This window comes from Rhinoraja longicauda, chromosome 1, assembly GCF_053455715.1.
Source record: "Rhinoraja longicauda isolate Sanriku21f chromosome 1, sRhiLon1.1, whole genome shotgun sequence".
In the NCBI taxonomy this organism is placed as follows: domain Eukaryota; kingdom Metazoa; phylum Chordata; class Chondrichthyes; order Rajiformes; family Arhynchobatidae; genus Rhinoraja; species Rhinoraja longicauda.
The window spans coordinates 66767195-66793798 of NC_135953.1; the positions used below are offsets into that span (position 1 = coordinate 66767195).

At 40.7% G+C, this 26604-nt stretch overlaps 1 protein-coding gene across 2 annotated transcripts in view; it reads right to left on the minus strand.

Annotated features, from left to right (window-relative positions):
• Positions 1 to 26604, minus strand: part of slc30a9 (solute carrier family 30 member 9) — an 82856-nt gene that overhangs the window by 10361 nt on the left and 45891 nt on the right. The window contains exons 13-19 of one of the 2 annotated variants that reach the window (XR_013547264.1): positions 24850 to 24889; positions 23206 to 23277; positions 20163 to 20270; positions 13152 to 13317; positions 10822 to 10951; positions 6928 to 7041; positions 6151 to 6268 (exon numbers count right to left, since the gene is read on the minus strand). Coding sequence is in view for 1 of the 2 variants with exons in the window: in XM_078399237.1 (XP_078255363.1) it covers positions 6224 to 6268; positions 6928 to 7041; positions 10822 to 10951; positions 13152 to 13317; positions 20163 to 20270; positions 23206 to 23277; positions 24850 to 24889 (675 nt within the window). In the remaining variant the exon portion in view is untranslated. Of the gene's footprint in view, positions 1 to 5079; positions 6269 to 6927; positions 7042 to 10821; positions 10952 to 13151; positions 13318 to 20162; positions 20271 to 23205; positions 23278 to 24849; positions 24890 to 26604 lie in introns of those variants that run through there. The other variant, XM_078399237.1, reaches the window with a different exon arrangement.

Sequence of the window (26604 nt, forward strand, 5' to 3'; positions counted from 1 at the left end):
TCCACCTGAAATTTTAATTATTTCTCCAGACAGAAAAGACTGAAGATGCTGAAAATTGGAACAAAAAAGGTCGAAGGGCCGAAGGGCCGAATGGCCTCCTCCTGCACCTATTGTCTGTTGCTGTTGTCTGATGTCTTGACACAAAATGTCAGCTGTCCATTTCCCCCCACAGATGCCTTACCTACAGAATTCCACTTGCAGTTTGTTTTTTTAACACTTTCTCTTTTGTACAAATGCTACCTGACCTGCTGAGTGTTTCGTGCATCTGTTTTTATTGCAGTATTAACAACAACAGGGGAAAAGTGTTGCTAAAAGCTTCCTGTTTTGCAAAAAGAGCAATTCACTGATGGTGCCTGGATACAAGAACATCAGGGATAGATACAAGAATAAGAAATTAATAACTAGTTAAGAACTGCATGGGATAGACTAGATAGAAGCCTTAATCCTAAAAAAGAGACAATATTGATTTTTAGTTCAGTGATCATCTATATGATTAGAATCAGAACTGGAATTCTGCACAGATAAGACCAAACGATTACAACGCCCGTCAATGTGTGATAGGAATTTTACAGCCACTCAACGTGGGAATGAACAAACCATTTTAGGATTACACGAGAAAATAAGTGCATTGGCTGTCGAGAAAGGAGTTAACAAACACATCTAAATGCAACTCACGACACCGAGAACCCATGTATTGTCTGCACTTGGATTAAAATTTGGGAAAGCATTTATCCAGCTTTAAACATTGAGATCTTTAGAAAGTAATGCATTTCCAATAAGACGAATGAGCAGAAAATTAGAAATATTGAGGTCGTTTACACTTGTAAACTGATGAAGGAAAAAAAAAATCAGCTTATTGTAACGTCTGTTATAATTGACAAAGATGATAAAAGATATTTTACTCCGAGCAAGGCATTGGCTGCTGTGTTGCATTCTTATCATGACTTTAAAAAAAAAGTTCAAACAAGACATGGATGCTTTTGCATTTAGCCATAACATTGTTGCTGTCTGTATTTTTATGTTAGTTTATTTACAACTTGAAGCAAATAAAGTGTGAAATATTATGTTGTGCATTATTAATGGGTTACAGTTAATTAAGGTTCCAAGTTATTCATTGATCATTTTTCAAAACTGACCCAACTTATTAGGGGGAAAAGCTAAATGTATTTTAATTTTGAAAATTGTTTTTGTGAAGGTGCATCAGGGGAGGTTGTGGGGGTTGAGAAAACAGAATCACTCACTGAGCAGTTTATGGTAATTAATAATCAAGGCAATCCATTGTGTCCAGAAATCCAGTCAGCATTTTCTACAACCAAATGTGGTTTATATACATATCGTGAAACAGTGCAAGATTAAATTATTTCTCTTAAATGATCTGTATAACGTGTCACAAAATAACTACCATTTGTCTCTAGAACAACAATTTTGGTGAGTTTAAACGCACAAATCATTAACAAATCCTCTTTTATATCATTCTAGCCTTTTCACTCAAGGCTGGCTTAATAGAAAACAAAAAACTGTAGAATATCTATGATTTTTTAAAAAATTGATTTCAAATATTTTGCACATGCAAAAATTGCCTATGCAATAGAAAATATTATTGAACACTCAATGCGTAATGCATTTTTGAAAAATTGAAGATTTTGGCATACCAATTAACTTCTGTTGCGATTACAGGGTAAATTTTCTCAATGCTGACCTTAATTCCAGTCTCAAAATATGACACCAAATTTCACGTATACATACCAAATATACTGAAATAGACAATAGACAATAGGTGCAGGAGTAGGCCATTTGGCCCTTCAAGCCGGCACCACCATTCAATGTGATCATGGCTGATCATTCTCAATCAGTACCCCGTTTCCTGCCTTCTCCCCATACCTCCTGACTCCGCTATCCTTAAGAGCTCTATCTAGCTCTCTCTTGAATGCATTCAGAGAATTGGCCTCCACTGCCTTCAGAGGCAGTGAATTCCACAGATTTACAACTCTCGGACTGAAAAAGATTTTCCTCATCTCCGTTCTAAATGGCCTACCCTTATTCTTAAACTGTGGCCCATGGTTCTGGAATACCCCAACATTGGGAACATGTTTCCTGCCTCTAACGTGTCCAACCCCTTAATAATCAGATGTTTCGATAAGATCCCCCCTCATCCTAAATTCCAGTGTATACAAGCCTAGCCGCTCCAGTCTTTCAACATATGACAGTCCCGCCATTCCGGGAATTAACCGAATAAACCAAAGCTGCACGCCCTCAATAGCAAGAATATCCTTCCTCAAATTTGGAGACCAAAACTGCACAGTATTCCAGGTGTGGTCTCACTAGGGCCCTATACAACTGCAGAACGACCTCTTTGCTCCTATACTCAACTCCTCTTGTTATGAAGGCCAACATTCCATTGGTTTTCTTCACTGCCTGCTGTACCTGCATGCTTCTTTCAGTGACTGATGCACTAAGACACCCTGATCTCGTTGTATGTCCCCTTTTCCTAACTTGACACCATTCAGATAATAATCTGCCTTCTTATTCTTACCACCAAAGTGGATAACCTCATACAGGAACATACAGGAGGAGCCAGCGCTGCCGTCGCAGCTGCGGCTTGCCTGCAGTCCGTCTGTCTTTTGTGTTTTTTGTTGTTTTTGTCTGAATTGTAGTTTTAATATGGTGTAGGGTTTGTATGTTATATTTGGGGGGGGGGGGGGGGGGGGGGGGTGGGAGGGAACGGGAACTGTAAAATTCTCTCTCCCGAACGGAGACGCGACCTTCGTTTCTGTGTCGTGTCTCCGTTCCCGTTGCGGCCTACCATCGGCCATGCACCTGGGACCACCTGGGGCTCTGGTTCGCAGAGTCCGCGGCCCAGACTCACCAACTGCGGCGCTGGCCGCCTTCAGATGCTGCGGGAGCGGCTGCGACTCGTCTCCGGAGGCTCCGGCGCGGGCCGCATAGACGTCGGAAGCCCGCAGGCCCCTGGGTGGGGGCCGACATCGGGACCTGCGGCAGAGGCAGCGTGTTCACCCGCCCCGAATCGCGGGGCTTGGGTCGGCCCGCCGCGGACCTTTCACCGTCCGGCGCGGCCTGGAATAAGCCGCGGGATTTTCACCGCCCAGCGGGGGCTTCAATGTCGGGAGCCCCGACCGTCCCGACGTGGCAACTCCAACAGCCTGACCGCGGGAGAAGACGGCAGGGGAAGAGAAAAGACATTCTGGCCTTCCATCACAGTGAGAAGGGACTGGAGGAGACTCACTGTGATGGATGTTTCTTTTTGTTTGGTGTTAGTTGTGATTGTATGTGTTATTGCATTTTTATTGATTAATCTTATTGGTCTTATTGTTCAACTGAGGGTAATGTTTCATTTCACTACACATTTATGTGTATGTGACAAATAAACGACTATTGATTATTGACTTATCCACATTAAACTGCATCTGCCATGCATTCGCCCACTCACACAACCTGTCCAAGTCACCCTGCAACCTCATAGCATCTTCCTCACAGCTCACACTACCACCCAGCTTTGTATCATCTGCAAATTTGCTAATGGTACTTTTAATCCCTTCATCCAAGTCATTAATGTATATTGTAAATAGCTGCGGTCACAGCATCGAGCCTTGCAGTACCCCACTAGTCACTGCCTGCCATTCTGAAAGGGACCCATTTATCCCCACTATTTGCTTTGTCTGTCAACCAATTTTCTATCAATGTCAGTACCCTACCCCCAATACCATGTGCTTTAATTTTGCCCACTAATCTCCTATGTGGGAGCTTGATAGAGCTCTTAAGGATAGCGGAGTCAGGGGGTATGGGGAGAAGGCAGGAACTGATTGAGAATGATCAGCCATGATCACATTGATCATTGGTGGTGGTGGCTCGAAGGGCCGAATGGCCTACTCCTGCACCTATTGTCTATTGTCTATGGCTTTCTGAAAGTCGAGGTACACCACATCCACCGGCTCTCCCCTGTCAATCTTCCTAGTGACATCCTCAAAAAATTCTAGAAGATTAGTCAAGCATGATTTCCCCTTCGTAAATCCATGCTGCCTCGGAACGATCCTGTTACTACTATCCAAATGCTCCGCAATTTCGTCTTTTATAATTGACTCCAGCATCTTCCCCCCCACTGATGTCAGACTAACTGGTCTATAATTTCCTGTTTTCTCTCTCCCTCCTTTTTAAAAAGTGGGATAACATTAGCTACCCTCCAATCCACAGGAACTGATCCTGAATCTATAGAACATTGGAAAATGATCACCAATGCGTCCACAATTTCTAGAGCCACCTCCTTAAGTACCCTGGGATGTAGACCATCAGGCCCTGGGGATTTATCAGCCTTCAGTCTATCTTATCAGTCTACGCAACACAATTTCCTGCCTAATGTGAATCTCCTTCAGTTCCTCCGTCACCCTAGGATCTCTGGCCACTAGAACATCTGGGAGATTGTTTGTATCTTCCTTAGTGAAGACAGATCCAAAGTACCGGTTCAACTCGTCTGCCATTTCCTTGTTTCCCATAATAAATTCCCCTGCTTCTGACTTCAAGGGACACACATTTGTCTTGACTATTTTTTTCCTCTTCACACACCTAAAAAAGCTTTTACTATCCTCCTTTATATTATTGGCTAGCTTACCCTCGTACCTCATCTTTTCTCCCCGTATGTTATGTGGGAGGGTTGTGTTCCTAGAATCTGGCCCGCATCGCGATTTTCCTTAACGCAAGGTTGCGTCATCTGCACATGCATCAAGAAACTCGAGTTGAAAAAAAAAATTATTCATTCCCTCCCACCCACTCTCACAAACATCTCAAATGCATTATCTCAATTTTTGGGATACTGATTCATGAATTCTGTAAGGGCGAATTTCTGTTACCCAAACTGCTGAACAGCTTGGGGGAGGTCACCTGTTTCGTCTCAGCAGTTTGTATTGAACTTACAGGCATTTAGAACTTGTTTAAAACTATTGATATTTTAATTGGTTCTCTTATCATTGGCAAAAAGAGATTACTCTTACTCTCACCAAGTCCCAGAAACAAGTGGATTTGGTAAACACCACATCATCTAGCACCCTTAAATGAGATCAACTTCAAGACTTTTATAGCAGCTTTAATTCCAACAGTTCTAATTCCCATGCTGTCAGAAAAAGATATACAGTTCTGGTGTATTCCACTAATTTTTCAATTTCATAAATATACATATATAGTTTAGATCACTAAGTTCAAATGATAATTTCAGATTTTGCATGTAACAGCAAACTTGTAATTTCTAAACTGAACACAGTTCTCTGGTTTGCACGCTCTGATTACCATTAATAAATAAGTATTTTCTTTGGTGGATGGATATGACACACAATGTATACAAGGGCAAATTCAGCTCTTCCTGTAAAGCAATTTGAGTAGCATTTGCTGAGTTTCTCAGATTACCACTACATCATGTATCCTTCGGTTTGTTCAATATTTCATAAAGTGAGAGTCAACTTCTGTTTTCTGATTTTAGTTTAAATAAGGGGATTCACTATTTGATAAATTCATACCAAAAATCGGAAAACACTCCCATTATGGTACGAGTACTAAACTTCAAAATTAAATGTTTGATAATTTTGTTTCTCACTGTTAAATATTCTTCAAGATTTGAAATGAAACTCAAAACTTTGCATGTAAGAGATGGAGATACTCATTTTATTTTCTTCCATATAATTTTGGTTTGAATTTACTTATTGTACTAGTAAACTCAATGGACCCAGAATTAAAAAAGATTTCATGTAAAGTTAGCCTTCATCTTTTCAGTTAGCAGTATGTCAAACCTGAACAAGATGAAACAGGGTAATTTTAGATCAGTAAAACAAGGAACCTGTTTCAATAGAAAGTTAGGTTTATCTATCACTCTTGAGAACAGGTGGGCAAAACTGCCTATTTCAATCTCATTCGTGCCCTAACCATGCCTGGCATCTGAACAAACAATCTGACTGCATTCTAATGAATAGCAGTCAGGAAGATATTCAAAATAGTTGGACTGCTAATAATCAATGTTTGAACCACTTCTTTAACCATGTTACAACACAATGGATCCCTCCTCCATACCACTGCAACCTTGTCAGCCAATCTTCCATAAATTGTATCATTAAATGTTTTAAATAACAGCATGTGATAATATTAGCTTACAATGAGTACAGTGGGCATTGGAGGGTTTTTTTTCCCTTGTATTTGTGATTTTCATTGGATATTCCTGGCATTTTCATAAGATCTCCAAATCCACATGACGTACATCTGGATACTTTTGCTGTAAAAATAAAAGATGTTTCAATTATATTTACTTTCTTTGAACAAAACATTTATAACGCAACTAGACCAAGTGGACCCATTGGGCCCAAACCTCTCCTGTATTGGTGCAGCACCCTGTCCTCCCCCCCTCCCCTCTCTCCTCAACCCTCCCCTCCCTTCTCCCTTACTCCCCCCTTCCTCCCTCCTCCCCTCCCCTCCTTTTAAACTTTAAAATGTGAATAACTTTACAAGAATTAAACCAACAGACACATGCATTCTAGTAAAAAGTTAAGAATCTGAATATTTGAGATATGATATTTCATGAATTTGTAGACAACACGTTATTTAAAAATAAGTGGACATGGATCTTAATTCTGGCAGGTCAGAATCTGCTACAGCTTTATTACTTCTTTAATCAAGTCAAGTTACAGAATCCCTGGTTCCAAATTTCCCTGGAAGCCATAGTGCTTATGCTCAAAAATCTTCATATGGGAGTCTGAAGGGTCTCGACCCAAAACATCATCTATTCCTTTTCTCCAGAGACGCTGTCTGACCCCCTGTTACTCCAGCTGTTTGTGTCGATCTTAGGTTAAAACCAGCATCTGCAGTTCCTTCCAACACATGGTTCTTAAATACACACAGCTCAAATACATAGTACAAGGATAAACGTGCATCTACCTTAAGTGCCTTTTCTAATCGGTCAACCTCTGCTCCCAATGTATCAATAATATTCTCTCCATGTTTCAGCATAAATGCTTCCAAGTCCTCAGGAGATTTTACCTGTTGAATTTCCTACAGAATTTTAAAAAAAGTAGAAGGGGTGTAAATTTCAATTTGAACTATCAAAGCAGTTTAAATGGTGCCAGATTATTCTGCCAAATATCTTCAGTGATGTAAATAACATACAGGCTGATATCAAGAGAAATAAGACAGTAAAAGTTGAAAGAAGGAACAATTAACAAATAATCAGGGATCATAGAACAGAACCATAGACAAGCAACTATAAAAGCAACTGAAAGCATCCCATACAGCAAAAAACAGAGCTGTGACATGAGCTGGAGGACAAAATATGCTCTTTAAATAGTCTCATCCCATTAATAATTATTTCACATGATGAATTACATTTCGTGCTGCAAAGGTGTTTAGGAACCAGAAGTCTAAAAGGCCTGTCCCAGTTACACGATTTTTTAGGCCACTGCCGGCGACTGTCAAAGTCGTAGCAGATTGCCGAAATTTTCTTTTACCCTACGACAATGACCACGACAATGCCGAGTCAGGTCGATGCAAGTTACTTTTTTTGTGAAACTGGCACCGTCTTCGGAAACATCGCGAAATTCCCACGCTTACCTGACCGTCAAACTGTCGCCTCCAATCTACCTGTCAAATGTCCTCATGGTAAATAAATTGGTTAAACAAAACTATCTTCTGGTAACTTCAAATGCCTTTTCTTAATTTAATATTATGTGCTTCTAAATGCATCTGTGACAACCTAGCAAACCTGGGGACAGCATGCGACAGCGCCCGCAATAAGCTACGATACCTGGCGACAAGTCAGCTGTCGCCGAGAAATTTCTATCTGGAAAATATTTCCGCGACGTGCCGAGATCCACTACGATTCATTGACGGCTCCTCACAATAGACAATAGGTGCAGGAGTAGGCCATTCGGCCCTTCGAGCCAGCATCGCCATTCAATGTGATCATGGCTGATCATTCTCAATCAGTACCCCGTTCCTGCCTTCTCCCCATACCCCCGATCCGCTATCCTTAAGAGCTCTATCTAGCTCTCTCTTGAATGCATTCAGAGAATTGGCCTCCACTGCCTTCTGAGGCAGAGAATTCCACAGATTCACAACTCTCTGACACAATCATTCCCGCGACACCCCAGCGAACGTTTAAGGGCCTGTCTCAGTTAGGAGATTTTAAGGCAAAAAAATTTACCTGCTCAAAAATTCTCGCTGACAGCTGGCTTGTCGCCAGGTATCGTAGCTTATTGCGGGCGCTGTCGCATGCTGTCCCCAGGTTTGCTAGGTTGTCGCAGATGCATTCAGAAACGCGTAATATTAAATTAAGAAAAGGCATTTGAAGATACCAGAAGATAGTTTTGTTTAACCAATTTATTTACCGTCAGGACATTTGACAGGTAGATTGGAGGCAACAGTTTGACGGTCAGCTAAGCGTGGGAATTTTGCGATGTTTCCGAAGATGGTGTAATCTCTTAGCCAGGTGCTAGTTTCACAAAGAAATGTAACTTGTATCGACCTGACTCGGCATTGTCGTGGTCATTGTCATAGGGTAAAAGAAAATTTCGGCGATCTGCTACGACTTTGACAGTCGCCGGCAGTGGCCTTAAAAATCGCGCAACTGGGACAGGCCCTTTAGAAGGCGGTTGGAAAGGTAGTAATTGTGTGGATTCAGGTTGCCTCTAAATAATCATGTGAATAAAGTACCTTTGTTGGCAGTTTAAATTATCAATCCTTTTCCGTACCTTTGAGAATAAGGGAGATACTGCAGCTTGGTATTTGAAGTGCCAGTCAAATAAATTATTAAATATAGACCCTATGCCCGAATCAGAATACCAAATGCCAGGCAGACGTTGAGATAACAACTCAACAAATGTCTGCGCTATGAGATTCAATTAAGAGAAGGCATGTGAGTGAGGTAAAAAAAAAGAGGAAAAGAGCTGAGCATTTGTGTGATGTGTACAACGGGGGTCTAAAAATCAGAATATTTTTGAAACTTTACACACAAAATTACCAGTTTCAAGCCTCTTTTAGTGCATTTCAAAGTAAAATCAGACATTACAAAATAATGTGAATATGTCACTGTACACTAATAACATTTAAGTAAATTTGCACATTAATTGATAATCATCCCCAAAAGGCAGCAATTGGCTTTTCTGCGGTGTTTTATATTTTAATCCTCTCTTAATTTAGTTATATAATCTTGCACTTAAATTTAATATTTACTCATAACCGTTCCACCACTGATTTTCTGGCACTCTTGGTTCCAGAGCTTTGCTGGTTTATCCAGCATGCAAAGGAAGTCGGCTGTGGGGATAGATTTGCTGGCTCCAGCTGGGCTGGAGTTCTAGAGTCCCAGCCGCAGGTTGCAAATTCAACCCACAGTTCGGCTGTGGAAGTCCCGATGAGGTCGAGATTGGCTGCCTTGCCCAGCCTAGGTGCCACATTTACGGGGAGTCTTCAGGGGCGCCGGGGGATTTCTCGCGGAACCCCTAGCGACCTCTAGTGCCCAAATTGACAAATTGGTCATGGAAGTCCCGATGAGGTCGAGATTGGCTGCCTTGCTCAGCCTAGGTGCCACATTTTCGGGGAGACTTCCAGGACGCAGGGGATTTCTCGCAAAACCCCTAGCGATGTCTAGCGGAACCCTAGTGTTTATTACAAGTCTATACATCTTTTTTTCCCCTTTTTTTTTCGATCCGATTTCTCCATTTACTTGGCAAAGTGAAAAACGCGGAAATCATGCAAAAAGCGCGGAAGATGGATTTAAAAAATGCGGAAATCCGCGGAAAATTCACATGCCTGTAAGAGAGTGCACAATAGAAAAAATAAAATCTGCCTCAACTGCTGGATTCCCAGACACGTAATTGTCTAAATTGGAAAGATTGGAAAGAATCATTTTCACAGTATATTGAGCTGGCTATGACAGATAAAACAGAGTAGATGCAGTATGTTATTATAGCACACTGGTCACATGGGGGGGATAATTGCACAATATCACACCCAACTCAAACGAGAACCCAGAGAATGATGTTTCACCAGCACCATGCAACTCATCTAGAAATGGCAGACACAGACCTTAACTGATTTTCTTTCCTGCAGCTAGAATTGTTCTCCAGTTGTTGCCTGACTCTGAGTTAATCCAGTATTTTGCGTCTATCTTGGTATAAGCCAGCATCAACAGTTCCTTGTTATTACATGGTAAGTATGCAAGATTGTTAACTCTAGGAACTTAAGTAGACATATGTAAAATTGTGGAGCTAGCCAAAGCCAGACAAGAAATGTTAGATAGCCAACAGAAGGAAGCACATGTGGCAAAATGCAAGGCAAATAGGCAGATTAAAGAAAGCACAATTGTGATTGCTGCCACTTGATAGAGTCATGGAAGCAACACGACGACAGAGGGAGAAACTGGCTTGCACCTGGGAAAGGGCGTGAAAAATGTGGATCAGAAAACTATTTCCACAAATAGTACAGGACAAAAAAAGTAGAAAATTCATGGAGTGGATGAGGTGCTTTGCAGATACAGGGTCAGATTCAAAGTGCCAGTCGAAATCAATGCCATAAGGCAGCACCGGTTGACAAAATGCTGGTGATAGGGCAATTCATTGATTCTGCCAGAACGTACTATCCTGCTCAAGCAAGTCATTAATGTATGTCATTAAGACAATCCAGTTCAAAATGCAGTACAAAAAGTAATAATTTACAAGCTTGCTTTTAGCACATTAAACTTCGTCCTTCTAAATTTTGCAGATGCTGGAACTGAACTGGATATTGCAATTTTAGAGTAGAATGGCTCCTCCACAGTGCCATTGTTTAAATTTTACATACATTTAAGATTGCGTCAATGTCTTGCTTCTCCAGATAAGATCTTGTCACTATCCTTCCATCAAAATCAACTTCTGCTTTAAAACGAACTGTATTCATACCCATGTCAGTGGCCTTTACATCGTGCACAGCCCTGATTTTTAAAAAAATCCAGTATTACTATTAAAAAATTATACAGAACAATGCAAATTTAGTAGGATGATTACAGCAAGCTCACCTGCAACCACTTCCTCAGTAACCAAGTAAAGGGGGGGGGGGGCTTTATAATACCCAATCTCTATATTTTTGCATCCCATAATTACATAATTTATCTCTGCTTCCCTTTAAATTTTAGCTGCATCCTCTTACTTGATAAAGGTATTCCCATGTCTTAAATGGCATTCTCAGAGTCCACTATGGCACTTACTGTTGTCTCCTAACGGGCAGAAACCTCAATTTTGCCATCTTACTTCAAACTGGCCCTCTTTATCCCATTAATCATCCCATCCAGTACACCAGATGCCGTGCAATATTGCCGATCTCATTTCCACCCAAGTTACCCCTCCCAACAGGTAGTGAAAGAATCAGCTATATCTAGGCATTAATTTCCTCTGAATTATCCATTCTCTTGTGAATGTGACCCATGCCATCAATGAGCTTACTGTGGAAGAATATATTTGTCGTGGTTTTGGTATGCAATTGAAATATATCTGAGAAAACATATAGTCTAAGAACAGCACGGCGTCATGGGAAGCTAGAAACACTAGAAAATAAATTGCAAGAAATATATGAATTATCATCGCCACACATGGGCGAGTTGCCAGAAGACTGGGGGATGGCTAATGTTGTGGCACATTTTAAGAAGCACTGCAAAGAAAAGCCTTGGAACTCATAGACAAGTAAACCTACCATCTGCGGTAGGAGTGTTATTGGAGAGAATTATGAAGGATAAGATGCCATGGACACTGGGAAAGACAGGGGTTAATTAAGGAAAGTCAGCATGGTTTCATGCATAGATCATGCCTCACAAATTGATTATTTGAAGATGTGACCAAGAAAGCTGATTAAGGAAGGCCATGGATATAGTCTACATGGACTTGAAAAAAGCCTTTGATAAAGGCTCTGCACAGTAGTCTGCTCTGGAAGGTTAGATCACATGAGATTCAGGGAGAGCAAGCTAAATTGATACAGAATTGGCTTAATTGTAGGAATCAAGGGCAGTGGTGGAAGGTTGTTTTATTGGTCTGGAGGTTTGTGCCTCGTGATGTGCCTCAGGGAAGGGCTGTTTTCCATGCTGTATGACTCTAAAAGGTCAAATTCTAATTTGTTCAAGAATTCATTATTTTCCCTCTTTACAATACAGTTTAAATTTCAAAGATATCAGACGTAAAATGGCACCAGATATCTGGCTTTGTGTTGGGTAATCAAGTGTGCATCACCATTCTGGTAATCCATGGTCTCCCATCAAGCAAGTTCCAATTAATTGTGCAAAGAATGAGGATCAAAAACTTTTATTATTTTTATTTGTGTTATTTCATTACAAAATATTAGTGGCTTACTAGTTAGTATGTTATCTAATTTGACTATTTCTGTAGTATATTTTCAAATAATTCCTCCGAACATGCACAAAACAAAACCTTGCTTTTGAAGCCCTTTTTTCCATTTCCCACTGAAATAGTTGACAATCAGAATTTTTCTGATTCCATAATTTTTTTTAAAAAGCAAAACCAATCATGCAAAACATAAATAGCACGTCATCCTCAAATTGCCCTTGTGTACCATGGATTCACTGGATGCAGCAAGTGGTCAAACAATGGGCAATAAAGGTCAATTGACTATGATGGAACTTTCCATTTTTCATGCCAATTATTTTAACTTTTAGAGATACTGCATGGAAACAGGCCCTTTGGCCCAATGAGTCCGCACCAACAATCGATCAACCGTACACTAATTCAATGTCGTACACATGAGGGACAATTTACAGAAGCCAATTAACCTACAGTTCTGCACGTCTTTGGAATGCGAGAGGAAACCTGAACACCTGGAGAATGTATAATCTCTGCACAGACAGCGCCTGTAGTCAGAATCGAACTCAGGTCTCTGGTGTTGTGAAGCAGTAGTTCTACCACCGTGCCACTGTACCGTCCTATTTTAAATAGATCGAAATAGTACAGACTCCAACAAATATCCAAGTAATCAATTCTTTGTACTAAATAAGAAAATGCTCTCAGACAGGTTATAATTTATTAGATCCTGGACTTGAAATATTCAGCAGCAATGAAAGCTTTCTTAGTGCTAATCATGATAGAACAATGAATAGTACAGCAGAGCAAATGGCTCTTCTATCCAATTACCTTACTGAAGGGTCATTCTCCAAAAGTTCGGTAAGCCTTTGTACATTTTCTGGCTGGATCGATCTCCCAATCAGCGCTTCAGTATTTGTATAGATCAAAAATGTTGAAATAGTGCCCAAGAGAGTTCCGATTCCAAGAGAGCCAATACTATCATAATATGGATTACCTAAATAAAAATAGATATACAACATTAATATCTGTTTCCATTATCCCATCATGTCAAATACCAAAACATTTCAACTAAAATTAGGAAAATTGCACCTAAATTTCAGGTATCTGCACAACATGAAAGTAGAAATCAAAAATATTCTGAATTTTCTGTGCACATTGGAATGGATTTTACTTCATAAAATGGATTTATGCCAGTGCTTCGTATAGGCACATCTGACAAATATACATTTGAATTACAAAACCAGAAATTCTAATGTGAAAGATACCAAAATAAAAGAAAAGACACAAGGTAATGGCGGAAAAGTTGGTGCAGTGTGTTTCCTGCAGGATGTGGGAAGACAGGGACGTCGCTGGAGCTTCTGGGAGCTACACCTGCAAGAACTGTGTCCAGGTGCAGCTCCTGAAGGGACGTGTGGTAGAGTTGGAGAGGCAGTTGGATGACCTCAGGGCCATCCGGGAATGCGAAAGTTTCCTTGACAGGACCTATTGTGAGGCTGTCACGCCAAGGGTCCAGGTCGAGCGAAGGTGGGAGACTGTTTCAGGGGGGAGTGGACGAGGACTACAGGAGACCCCAGTGGCTGTGCCTATTGCAAATAGGTATACCCTCTTGGGAACTGTCGGGGCAGAAGACGTTTCCAGTCCGAGTGGCGGACCTGTTGGCAAGGATACTCGACAGGGGAGACCGAAGTCAGGAAGAGCCGTAGTGGTCGGTGACTCCATCTTCCGAGGGACGGACAGAAGATTCTGTGGCAGCAGGAGGGACTTGAGGATGGTCTGTTGCCTCCCTGGTGCCAGGGTTCAACACATCACGGACCGGCTTCAGAAAATCCTAGTGAGGGAAGGCGATCAACCTGAAGTCGTTGTGCACGTGGGCACGAATGATGTCAGGCGGAAGAGGAAGGAGGTGCTACAGCGGGAGTTTAGAGAGTTGGGAAAAACACTGAGAAGTAGGACGTCGAAGGTGGTTATCTCTGGACTGCTACCGGTACCTCGTGCTGGTGAGGCCAGGAACAGAGAGATAGAGGGTATGAATTTATGGCTGAGGGGCTGGTGCAGAGAGCAGGGATTTAGATTTCTGGACCACTGGGATCTCTTCTGGGCTAGGGGTGACTTGTACAAAAGGGACGGGTTACATCTTAACAGCAGGGGGACAAACATTCTGGCAGGCAGGTTTGCTAGTGTGACACCTGTGGCTTTAAACTAAGTAGTGGGGGGGAGTGGTTAACAAATTGTGAATATGAAGATGAGGTAAAAGGGAATAAAGGAGATATTGCAAAAGACTCTCGGAAGAATGGGAACAGAAGTTCTAGAGGGGAAAAGAAATTAAGGGCAGGGCCAATTGTGACCGATGTGAGAGGGGAGGTAAATACAGAAGTTAAAGTGTTGTACTTAAATGCGCGTAGTATAAAAAATAAAGTGGATGAGCTTGAGGCTCAGTTAGTCATGGGCAAGTATGATGTTGTAGGGATCACTGAGACATGGCTACAAGAGGACCAGGGCTGGGAACTGAATATTCAGGGGTACACAACGTATAGAAAAGACAGACAGGTGGGCAGAGGGGGTGGGGTTGCTCTGATGGTAAGGAATGATAAGGGGTGACATAGAATCAGGAGATGTTGAATCAGTATGGATAGAAATGAGAAATTGTAAGGGTAAAAAGACCCTAATGGGAGTTATCTATAGGCCCCCAAACAGTAGCCTCGACATAGGGTGCAAGTTGAATCAGGAGATAAAATTGGCGTGTCAAAAATGTAATGCTACGGTGGTTATGGGAGATTTCAACATGCAGGTAGACTGGGAAAATCAGGTTGGAAATGGACCCCAGGAAAGAGAGTTTGTAGAGTGCCTTCGAGATGGATTCTTAGAACAGCTTGTACTGGAGCCTACCAGGGAGAAGGCAATTCTGGATTTAGTGTTGTGTAATGATCCTGATCTGATAAGGGGACTAGAGGTAAAAGAGCCATTAGGAGGCAGTGATCACAACATGATAAGTTTTACTCTGCAAATGGAAAGGCAGAAGGGAAAATCGGAAGTGTCAGTATTACAGTATAGCAAAGGGGATTACAGAGGCATGAGGCGGGAGCTGGCCAAAATTGACTGGAAGGAGGCCCTAGCAGGGAAGACGGTAGAACAGCAATGGCAGGTATTCCTGGGAATAATGCAGAGGTTGCAGGATCAATTTATTCCAAAGAGGCGGAAAGACTCTAAGGGGAGTAAGAGACACCTGTGGCTGACAAGGGAAGTCAGGGACAGCATAAAAATTAAGGAGAGGAAGTATAACATAGCAAAGAAGAGTGGGAAGACAGAGGATTGGGACTCTTTCAAAGAGCAACAAAAGTTAACTAAAAAGGCAATACGGGGAGAAAAGATGAGGTACGAGGGTAAACTAGCCAATAATATAAAGGAGGATAACAAAAGTTTTTTTAGGTATGTGAAGAGGAAAAAAATAGTCAAGGCAAATGTGGGTCCCTTGAAGACAGAAGCAGGGGAATTTATTATGGGGAACAAAGAAATGGCAGACGAGTTAAACCGTTACTTCGGATCTGTCTTCACTGAGGAAGATACACACAATCTCCCAAATGTTCTAGGGGCCGGAGAACCTAGGGTGATGGAGGAACTGAAGGAAATCCATATTAGGCAGGAAATGGTTTTGGGTAGACTGATGGGACTGAAGGCTGATAAATCCCCAGGGCCTGATGGTCTGCATCCCAGGGTACTTAAGGAGGTGGCTCTGGAAATAGTGGAAGCATTGGAGATCATTTTTCAATGTTCTATAGATTCAGGATCAGTTCCTGTGGATTGGAGGATAGCAAATGTTATCCCACTTTTTAAGAAAGGAGGGAGAGAGAAAACGGGTAATTATAGACCAGTTAGTCTGACATCAGTGGTGGGGAAGATGCTGGAGTCAATTATAAAAGACGAAATTGCTGAGCATTTGGATAGCAGTAACGGGATCATTCCGAGTCAGCATGGATTTACGAAGGGGAAATCATGCTTGACAAATCTACTGGAATTTTTTGAGGATGTAACTAGGAAAATTGACAGGGGAGAGTCAGTGGATGTGGTGTACCTCGACTTTCAGAAAGCCTTCGACAAGGTCCCACATAGGAGATTAGTGGGCAAAATTAGGGCACATGGTATTGGGGGTAGGGTACTGACATGGATAGAAAATTGGTTGACAGACAGAAAGCAAAGAGTGGGGATAAATGGGTCCCTTTCGGAATGGCAGGCAGTGACCAGTGGGGTACCGCAAGGTTCGGTGCTGGGACCCCAGCTATTTACGATATACATTAATGACTTAGACGAAGGGATTAAAAGTACCATTAGCAAATTTGCAGATGATACTAAGCTGGGGGGTAGTGTGAATTGTGAGGAAGATGCAATAAGGCTGCAGGGTGAATTGGACAGGTTGTGTGAGTGGGCAGATACATGGCAGATGCAGTTTAATGTACATAAGTGTGAGGTTATTCACTTTGGAAGTAAGAATAGAAAGGCAGATTATTATCTGAATGGTGTCAAGTTAGGAGGAGGGGGAGTTCAACGAGATCTGGGTGTCCTAGTGCATCAGTCAATGAAAGGAAGCATGCAGGTACAGCAGGCAGTGAAGAAAGCCAATGGAATGTTGGCCTTCGTAACAAGAGGAGTTGAGTATAGGAGCAAAGAGGTCCTTCTACAGTTGTACCGGGCCCTGGTGAGACCGCACCTGGAGTACTGTGTGCAGTTTTGGTCTCCAAATTTGAGGAAGGATATTCTTGCTATGGAGGGCGTGCAGCGTAGGTTCACTAGGTTAATTCCCGGAATTGGGGGACTGTCGTATGTTGAAAGGCTGGAGCGATTGGGCTTGTATACACTGGAATTTAGAAGGATGAGGGGGGATCTTATTGAAACGTATAAGATAATTAGGGGATTGGACACATTAGAGGCAGGAAACATGTTCCCAATGTTGGGGGAGTCCAGAACAAGGGGCCACAGTTTAAGAATAAGGGGTAGGCCATTTAGAACGGAGATGAGGAAGAACTTTTTCAGTCAGAGAGTGGTGAAGGTGTGGAATTCTCTGCCTCAGAAGGCAGTGGAGGCCAGTTCATTGGATGCTTTCAAGAGAGAGTTGGATAGAGCTCTTAAGGATAGCGGAGTGAGGGGGTATGGGGAGAAGGCAGGAACGGGGTACTGATTGAGAGTGATCAGCCATGATCGCATTGAATGGCGGTGCTGGCTCGAAGGGCTGAATGGCCTACTCCTGCACCTATTGTCTATTGTCTATTGGCTGGAAATAAACAGCAGACCACAAAGCAACTTTAATTGGAACTGGAAAGAAAGCTACTGACACCACAGGTTTTAAGCAAAGAGAGGGGCAAAAGGTAAGGTTGGGATAAGGGGAAGGAAATAAAATAAAGAAAAAAGTGTTCAAGCTAAAATAACTAAATGACAGAAGGGAATGACAGTGCCTCCTACTGATACAAGAAAACTTTTTATTAATGTCCATTCAGAGTAAAAAATAATGTTACTCTTTTTTTAAAACACAGTAACCCTTGTTATAACGGACCACAGGGGAGGGAATGGTGCCCGTTATTACCGATGGTCTGCTGTAACCGAGTAAGGGAATCGCTCCAACCACCTAGCAGTTATCGTGAAACGAGTTGTTTTCAAATGCAAAGTTCATTTTAACAGCTAAAAAATTATTTTTGTTACTGCACATGAAAAACACTCATTACATTGTTTAATAGAGTATCATTGCAAAAGTGTAGATCAAATCAATTGCTTCTCAATTGCAATGACCTCCCGCAGTTTAACTAGCAAATGTGTCCTTAAAGATACAGTGGTGTCTGATTATTGTGGGGATGCTCCATCCGTTAAAACCAAATTCATTATAAAGAGGTCCGTAATAATTACAGTAGACTATACCCTCCTTGATTTCTAACATAACAGGTTTTAATCATTCCACATTTGCAGCTTTACAATCGGTTGCTAAGGTCACAAATTCGAGAGGTTTGTCCCCAAACATCGCCGCCTCTTTTGCTCCACCTTTAAAAAGCTTCATATACCTGCCTCTCAGCAGGCTTATGGTCAGCTTCACTAACATCTCCTTGTGGAGGTGGATGAGAAATTTTCCATTTTATTGCACTTTGGGAAGTCTCCATCTTTAATACTAGCATAAAAGTTTTGTTTGTCTTTCTGTACAAAATCATGCAGCATTCTTGAGGGCTAAATGGATGGTGTAAGCTTAAGGTAAAGGGGGAATATATGGCACGTTTGATGAATGGGTCATTAAAATGATCAGAGTTCACTAGTTCTCAAAGATATTTGACATTAAATGTTGGCTCCGTTCTTCCCAGAGGCTGCTTGACCTGCTGAGTATTTCTGTTGCTTTCTGTTTTTATTAGTACAAATAAAATGTCCAATGTAGAAGTGGGGCATATTGATCAAAATGAAATACTTTTTGGTTAACTCTTGCTTGTAAAATAACTGAACCAAAATTGAAGGACTGTGTTCTGTTTGGATCTCATTAAAGTGAGAACATAGAACAGTACAACACAGGAACATGCCATTCAGCCCACAATGTTTGTGCCAAACATGATGCCACGTTAAACTGGTCTAATTTCCCTATACATGATCCTACACCCTCTATTCCCTGCATTTCCATTCGCCTACCAAAAGCTTCTTAAACGCTACCATCATATCTGCCTCCACCACCCCCGGTAGTGCGTTCCAGGCCCCGCCACTCTGCACAAAAACTTGCCCCGCATATCTCCATTGAACTTTCCCCATCTCACCTTATAGCTATACCCTCTATTAAACATAGAAAATAGGTGCAGGAGGAGGCCATTTGCCCTTCGAGCCAGCCCCACATTGTTGCTATTGTAACTTTTGTTAGACATTTCCACCCTGAGGGAAAAGGTTTGACTGTCTACCCTATCTATGCCTCATAATTTGATATATTTCTATCAAGTCTCTCCTCAACTTCTGACATTCCAGAGAAAACAATCAAGGTCTATCCAACCTCTCCTTGTAGCACCAAACCCTTTCATCCAGGCAGTATTCTGGTAAACCTCCACTGCACCCTCTCCAAAACCACCAGACCTTTCCTGGAATGGGGTGACCAGACATACCACCACATCAGTGCTGTTAAGGGTCTTTCCATTAACTTTGAGGTTGTTGATATTTTGGAGTGAGACAAGGCAACATGTTGACTGCCAATCTAGAAACCTGATTGGAATGCTCATGAGATAATTTTTAATTTTCAGGGAGTTGGAGGATTATATCAAATAATGTCCTCTGCTAGACAAACTATTCAAGGATTATTATTTAAAGTTCAATGAAAAAATTAAAAAACATTTAAAATTTCAAACCATTTAGCTAGATTAAATAGATTCTAAAAAAAGTTAATTAATAAGCAATTACTCTTTTCCCGCTACTATTGCAATGAATGAACTATTTTCTTTTGACAGGTTTAATCTGGCATGATTTTAATGGACAAATTCCTCAGCCTAATTGCGGGGTCACTGCAGCAAATTCACGCTTCTCGATTGTATTTTGTGAGGGGTCCAAGACAGAACACATTTGGCAAAACACCAGCAACAAAACCTACAAGCAAGTTCAATACCAAACTGCTGGCACATACCAGCAAATTCCAGCCAATTTAGTCATTGAAAATGTGATGATAAAAACCCAAAACATGGTTGGTTAAAACATAAATCAATACTGGTATCTCCAATAATTTCAAGGTCACTGAAAGTACCTACTGCACAACTTTGTCACATGCACACAAAATAAGCCATGTACATTCCTAATCATACAGAAAATTGAAGAAACTAACGATGAGTATTTTAACATATTTTTTACCTGTAAGGGACGTTAGCGCCATGCAGCTGGCCGCTATTAATACTCCTAGCACAGCAGCTGCATCTTCCAACAGAACAACATTGGTGGTCGGATCATGACTATGCACCACTAGGAAACAAGTAAGTTATATTTAAATAGAGGCACAATGAGCATGACATTAAAGAATGCATTAGTACATCGTGAATCTTCAGAATCCAATTAATACTTAGATTTTTTAAGTTTACGGATGAATATCTGAAGATACTAAAACTAATGCCATGCAGGTGTTGATTAACAGCTGCTTCATTTAAAAAAAATCACATAACGAAGTGGATTTAAGCATTGGGCATAATTTAATAAAATATTTGCACCTGTTTCCGAAACATGTGGAGTTCATTTGTACTCCATAGACTTTTGTTTGTAGGCTGACATTTCTGAACAGTACAGATATTCCTTAATTTATGAATAGGCTTTATGAATGGTCTATCCTTAATTTATGAATTTGAACATAAAATAGTTGATAACATTTTAATAACTTTGCAACAAAACAAATAAAAAGCACCATGGTACCTTTTCCCCCTGTACTCGTCTTTCCAGTTTGCTATAATAGTTGGAATATGGTAGAAAATCTGCACATATAATTATTTGAGCCAGATTTATGACAATAACCAGACCAGACACCACATAACATTTCTAGATATTTGGTGTCATATTTAAATGTTCACTTCTAAAGTGTAAAAACAAAATTCTCTCACATTAAGTATGGTATAATTAAGCAGATTGTGAAGAATAAATTATTTTTATTTATTGATTTATTTAGTTTATTTGTGCTTGTGCTTAAATTAGCCTGTGCTTGAGCAGAATATTTATAATTAATTGCAAGATATTTATACAACAATATTTCTCAGTCTGAAGAAGGGTCTCGACCCGAAACGTCACCCATTCCTTCTCTCCCGAGATGCTGCCTGACCTGCTGAGTTACTCCAGCATTTTGTGAATAAATACCTTCGATTTGTACCAGCATCTGCAGTTATTTTCTTATATTTCTCAAGTAACAAGTCAGTTAACGAGCAAAATGTTGAAAAGTTTATCAATGGTGTGTGAAATGTGTTAAATAATACAAATGAAAATGAAAAACAAACTTATTCAAGCAGCCCTTCATTTCTAGGCAATTATCTATCTTGTTATCGGAAGTGGCGGCAATTACTACACAGAATAAGTCCTTTGGCCTACTTTATCTGTACTGACCATGATGCCAATTTAAGCTCATTTCATCTATTTGCACATAATATATAGCCCTACATTCCCTGCCTGTTCAATGCTAGTCTCTTACCGATTACACAGACCTATCTAATCCTAACAGTATTTTCACATTTGTGTTAAAAAGGTTACAGATAAGGAATACCAGCCATTTTGGCTTAAGAAAGAACCTGACTTCTTATTTAGTCAGAGATTTCACGTTTAATAAATTCAGGGGTTTTAGACTCACTGCATTACACATAGGTCATTATATAAATTGATAACTAAAAAAAAGTACTATAGAACATTCAATCCCAACTACGAGTGCTGTCTTTAGGGAGTTTGTATGTTTTCCCAGTGGGTTTTCTCCAGGAAGGTCTTGGTTTGCTCCCACACTCCTAAGACATACAGGTTTATAAGCTAATTGGCTTGATATAAATGTAAATTGTCCCTAGTGTGTGTAGGATAGTGTTAGTGTGCGGGGATCAGTGGTCAGCGCGGACTCAGTGGGCTGTAGGGCCCATTTCCGTGCTGTATCTCTACACTAAACTAAACTATTAATTCAATTCATCCATCCTCATTAGCTAAGTAGTTGAAGGTGTGGTCAAAATGCTATCAAGCATGATTTGCTTCCCAGTAGCCTGATCAAAGATATATTTGAGCTATGTTGATCCAGGCTATGATATCGTTGGTGCAGAAATTTTCAATAGAGTTGAACTGCAGCAGCAAGGCAAGAATGATTGGCAGCTATTAGCCACTTAAGTTTTTAAACCTCCAAGTAAAAACAATGTTAATAGGAATCTTGGGGAATATTCAATACCAGGTGGAGTCAACTTCAGCACAAAAAAGGTTGTAATTTGAGGTCAATTATTTCAGCCTCAGGAAATTGATGCAGAAGACCTGTGCTGCAGTGTTTAATTCCAACTGCCATTCCTCATTCCTTGGAGCACATGTCATTTGCCTCTCACAAGTGCCATGCCATGACCATCAAATCTTGCAAAACCAACCATCACATTCTGGAATTTAACTAATAACCTGGACAGTCATGTAATTCCTCCAGCTACAAGTGCAAATCACACCTAGGAATTTCCCCCAAGAGTAACTCATCTCTTCAATTCACCAAAATCGTTTGATCACTTACATGGTACAAATCTTGATCTTGAACCAGTACATGCTACTTGGCAGGACAGATTCATTGTTCTGGCACAATCTGGTGAGCTCTGGCACCATCAGGAAAACACAAACCCATTGATCTAAAAATTAAATATTTGCTGCTTCAATCCCTAGTGCATGGTATTTGGGATGTGTGCACTGTACAAGATAGACTGCAGAAACTCAACTTAGGTTCCGACAGCACATAGCCTCAACACTCCTGCCTCAAAATATAAGGGCAACGTCTATATAAAACAACTTCACCTGCTTGATCTTTTCCGACTAACAGGCACTCCCGACTTAAATATTTTGAATTATTTTCATTGTTGCTGGGTCAAAATTCCATAATTCTTCAACCAAGAATACTGCGGATGCAAGAACTAGAAACGTGCAAGAAGCCTGCCACCATCTTATCAAGGGTAACTAGATATGAGAATAAATATCAACCAAATACAAATTTCAGCAATACTGAAAACTCATGAAAGAACATTTGGAATTTGTACTTTTAACTGAATTGTCTCAACACTGAATTGTGCACCAGGTTTTTCCTTTCATCCATAATTAATACATAGAGCTTTATGCAGTATTTGTCTACCTATGCATGCAGTTTTTGCTAGCAGTAAATTGCATTTAAATAATGTTGTATAGAGGATATATTATAAAACTGATATACCATATTGATAAAATGTTATTCCTTTAGCACGAGCACTCTTTCGGAGTTCATTTATTGCTACCAAAAGTGTTGCTGTAAAAGAAAACACAAACTCATTTGTCAGAACCACAAAAGAATTACCTTAGAATCTCACAAGTTAATGGCAACAGAACTGGCATCTAATGAGTATATTAAATGTTTAATCAAATATAAAGTTTCAAGGAAAAGACCAACCTGACATGGAATGTAATGTAAACTATAACTGGTTAAGAAGCAATTTATTGCGATTGTTAGTAAACAAATAAGAGTGAAAAAACTATAACTGACAGCATTTACAAAGTAGGAATTTAAATTAGATATAAGCCATAAAGCACAAGAGCAAAGTTTAAATTATGTTAAATGAGATCTAAACAGTATTTAAATGCTTAAATCCATTTACTCTAAAATAGCAATTTAAAACAACTTAATATTGTGATGTTTTAAGGTATCAAATCAAAGTAAAAGTTTCAGTATAGTTTTTATAGCATGTGAGAAACGAGTTGGTTTGAAGTCTCGACCCAAAACATCACCCATTCCTTCTATCCAGAGATGCTGCCTCTCCCTCCGAGTTACCCCAGCATTTTGTGTCCATCTTGATCACATTAATAGAGTACAACTAAATATGGATCATCCAGTAATAACAAAGTTAAACATCGGGAAATAAATTTAAACTTTAAAAAAACTGTGCATATGCATGCCAAATCAGGACAAGATCCAAGATGCCTGCTCCGCCATGCGGCTGCGGCTCGCCGGCAGTCTGTTTGTCTTTTTTCTTTATTTGTCTATGTGTTAGTGTTAGGTGTGTGTAGTAGTCCATTTTAGCTGTGTATATATGGGGGGGGGGTGGGTGGGGGAAACCTTTCTTTTAAAAATAAATCTCTTCCTCGAGGCGCGGATCGGCTGCGGGGCCTTCCATCGCCCGACACCGCTCGGCCGCGGGGCCTTCCATCGCCCGACGCCGCTCGGCCGCGGGGCCTACCAACACCCGGCGCGGCTCTGCCGCGGGGCCTTCCATTGCCCGGCGCGGCTTGGCCACGGGACCTTCCATTGCCCGGCACGGCCGCGGGACTTTACATCGCCCAGTACGGCTCGGCCGCGGGCCCTTCCAGCGCCCCGCGCGGCTCGGCCGCGGGCCCTTCCAGCGCCCCACGCGGCTCGGCCGGGGGACCTTCCAGCGCCCGGCGCGGCCGCGGGACTTTACATCGCCCGGTACGGCTCGGCCGCAGGACCTTCCATCTCCTTGCGGGGGCTGCGCGAGTCGGGAGCCTTGGTCGCCTCAGCAGAAGTCGAACTATCTGTCCGTGGGAGAAGCATGGGGGAAGAGAGAAGATTTTTTTTGCCTTCCATCACAGTGAAGGGGTGTCTGGAGGAGTCACTGTGATGGATGTTTGTGTTAAAATTGTGTGGCTTGTGTCTTTTACTCTACTGTTGTGGCTGCATGGCAAATGATTTTCGTTCAATTCATTTTGAATGACAATAAAGGTAATTCAGATTCAGATTCATTCAGATTCAGATCATTTTGAATGAAAAAGCTGAACAATAAAAATCAAGCAGAATTTATCATATTAACATCATAATGAAAATTAATAGGATGAAGAAAATAGGTTTTTAAATTGTATACTGTACCTCCTTCTGACACTAATGAACCAGCCAGAATAAAATAGGCCTGAAAAATACAAATGGAACATGAAAGAAATTCTTTAAAAATTTTATTGCATTTAAACATATTCAAATATTCCAAAATACCATTTTATTAATTAATGTTAGATACAAAAATCTCAGTTTAAAAAATCAGCAGCCAAAAAAATATGATTCAAATGTATAATACTTCAACTTGGTGAACATGTTTCATCAGGAATAGAATACATTAAGGGAAAGTTAAATTCTTTGTTTGAACTTGGGTTACATTGAAGATCCAATTAGCAAGAAAGTAGATTATTGTCAAGTAGTATTTACAAAGAGATCCAAGAGAGGTCACAAAATATCTTTGTTACCAATAATCTTAAAAATTGAAATGTCATAGATGGAATATGAATCAAGTTGCTGGAGGTATATTTACATAGTCTATCTAACTGCAGATTCTCCTTATCTGTTGTACAATAGTACACAAAAAAATTGAATTGATACAATAGAATTTGAAAAATCTTGATAATATGTATGATTGGTGGAAATAATCTCTTTCCTGCTGCATTATCAAAGATAAAGCTCCGACATGCCTATGTATTCTTTCTTATACCAAGGACAGAAAACTTGATGACAAATTGTTTTGAGCTGGTAATGATTCCTCCCAATCAAATTAAGTAGAATGGCACTTGGAAACTGAAGACATATAGAAGAGGCATAAAATAAGCGGAAAACTAAAATCATATGCCAACTGCCAGATGTGTGTTTGTTTTTAAACACCAAATTCAGAAAGTGATATACATGCACAATTATAAGAATAATATAACCTTGAAAAATCTCTCTCCAGCTGAGTGTAGCATTGCACAACCAGTCGTGTTTCGTTTAGTTTAGAGATACAGCACGGAAACAGGCCCTTCAGCCAACTGAGTCCGCACCGGCCAGCGATCCCCGCACATTAACACTATCCTACACACACTAGGGACAATTTACACATACACCAAGCCGATTTAATGGCTTTGGAGTGTGGAAGGAAACCGAAGATCTCAGAGAAACCCCACGTGGTCACAGGGAGAACGTACAAACTTTGTACAGACAGCACCCATAGTCGGAATTGAACCCGGATCTCTGGCGCTGCAAGCACTGTAAAGTAGCAACTCTATCGCTGCGCCCCTTGACAGTATCAAGATCAGTCCTCAACCATGAACAAAGCACACGCTCTGTTAGAGTCTTGCACTGGGAACATGAAATCATGTAACCTGTCACAGAAGTATAAAGTTACTCCAGCATTTTGTGAATAAATCGATTTGTACCAGCATCTGCAGTTATTTTCTTATACAGAAGTATAAAGTGTCAGCTTCCTTGAAGGTGCAAAGAAACTATATTTAGTGTAGTTATAATAGAAAATTAGATTATCCCCAAAATGAAAAGTAATGATTTTCTTCAACCTTTCTTCTCTTGGAAACAGTGTAGTGACTGGCATGTATGTTTGGAGTTTAGTTCAGATGAATAGGTCTTCATATCAACAATTTGATTCAGACTATTTTTTAACATTCCAAGCATGTAACAATGCAAGCAGCTTCCATGATCAAAAAGTTATTATAATAACCGATTACCTCTTTCAACATCATATTGGCAACACAGCAGGACAGTTTAAAATGAAATCTGTAAAGGTAGCAAATACCATTCTGAATGGGAAATCTTTAAAAGCAACATGATATGCCAGTTTCTTTACTCTGGCACAACTAAAATTCTTGTCAA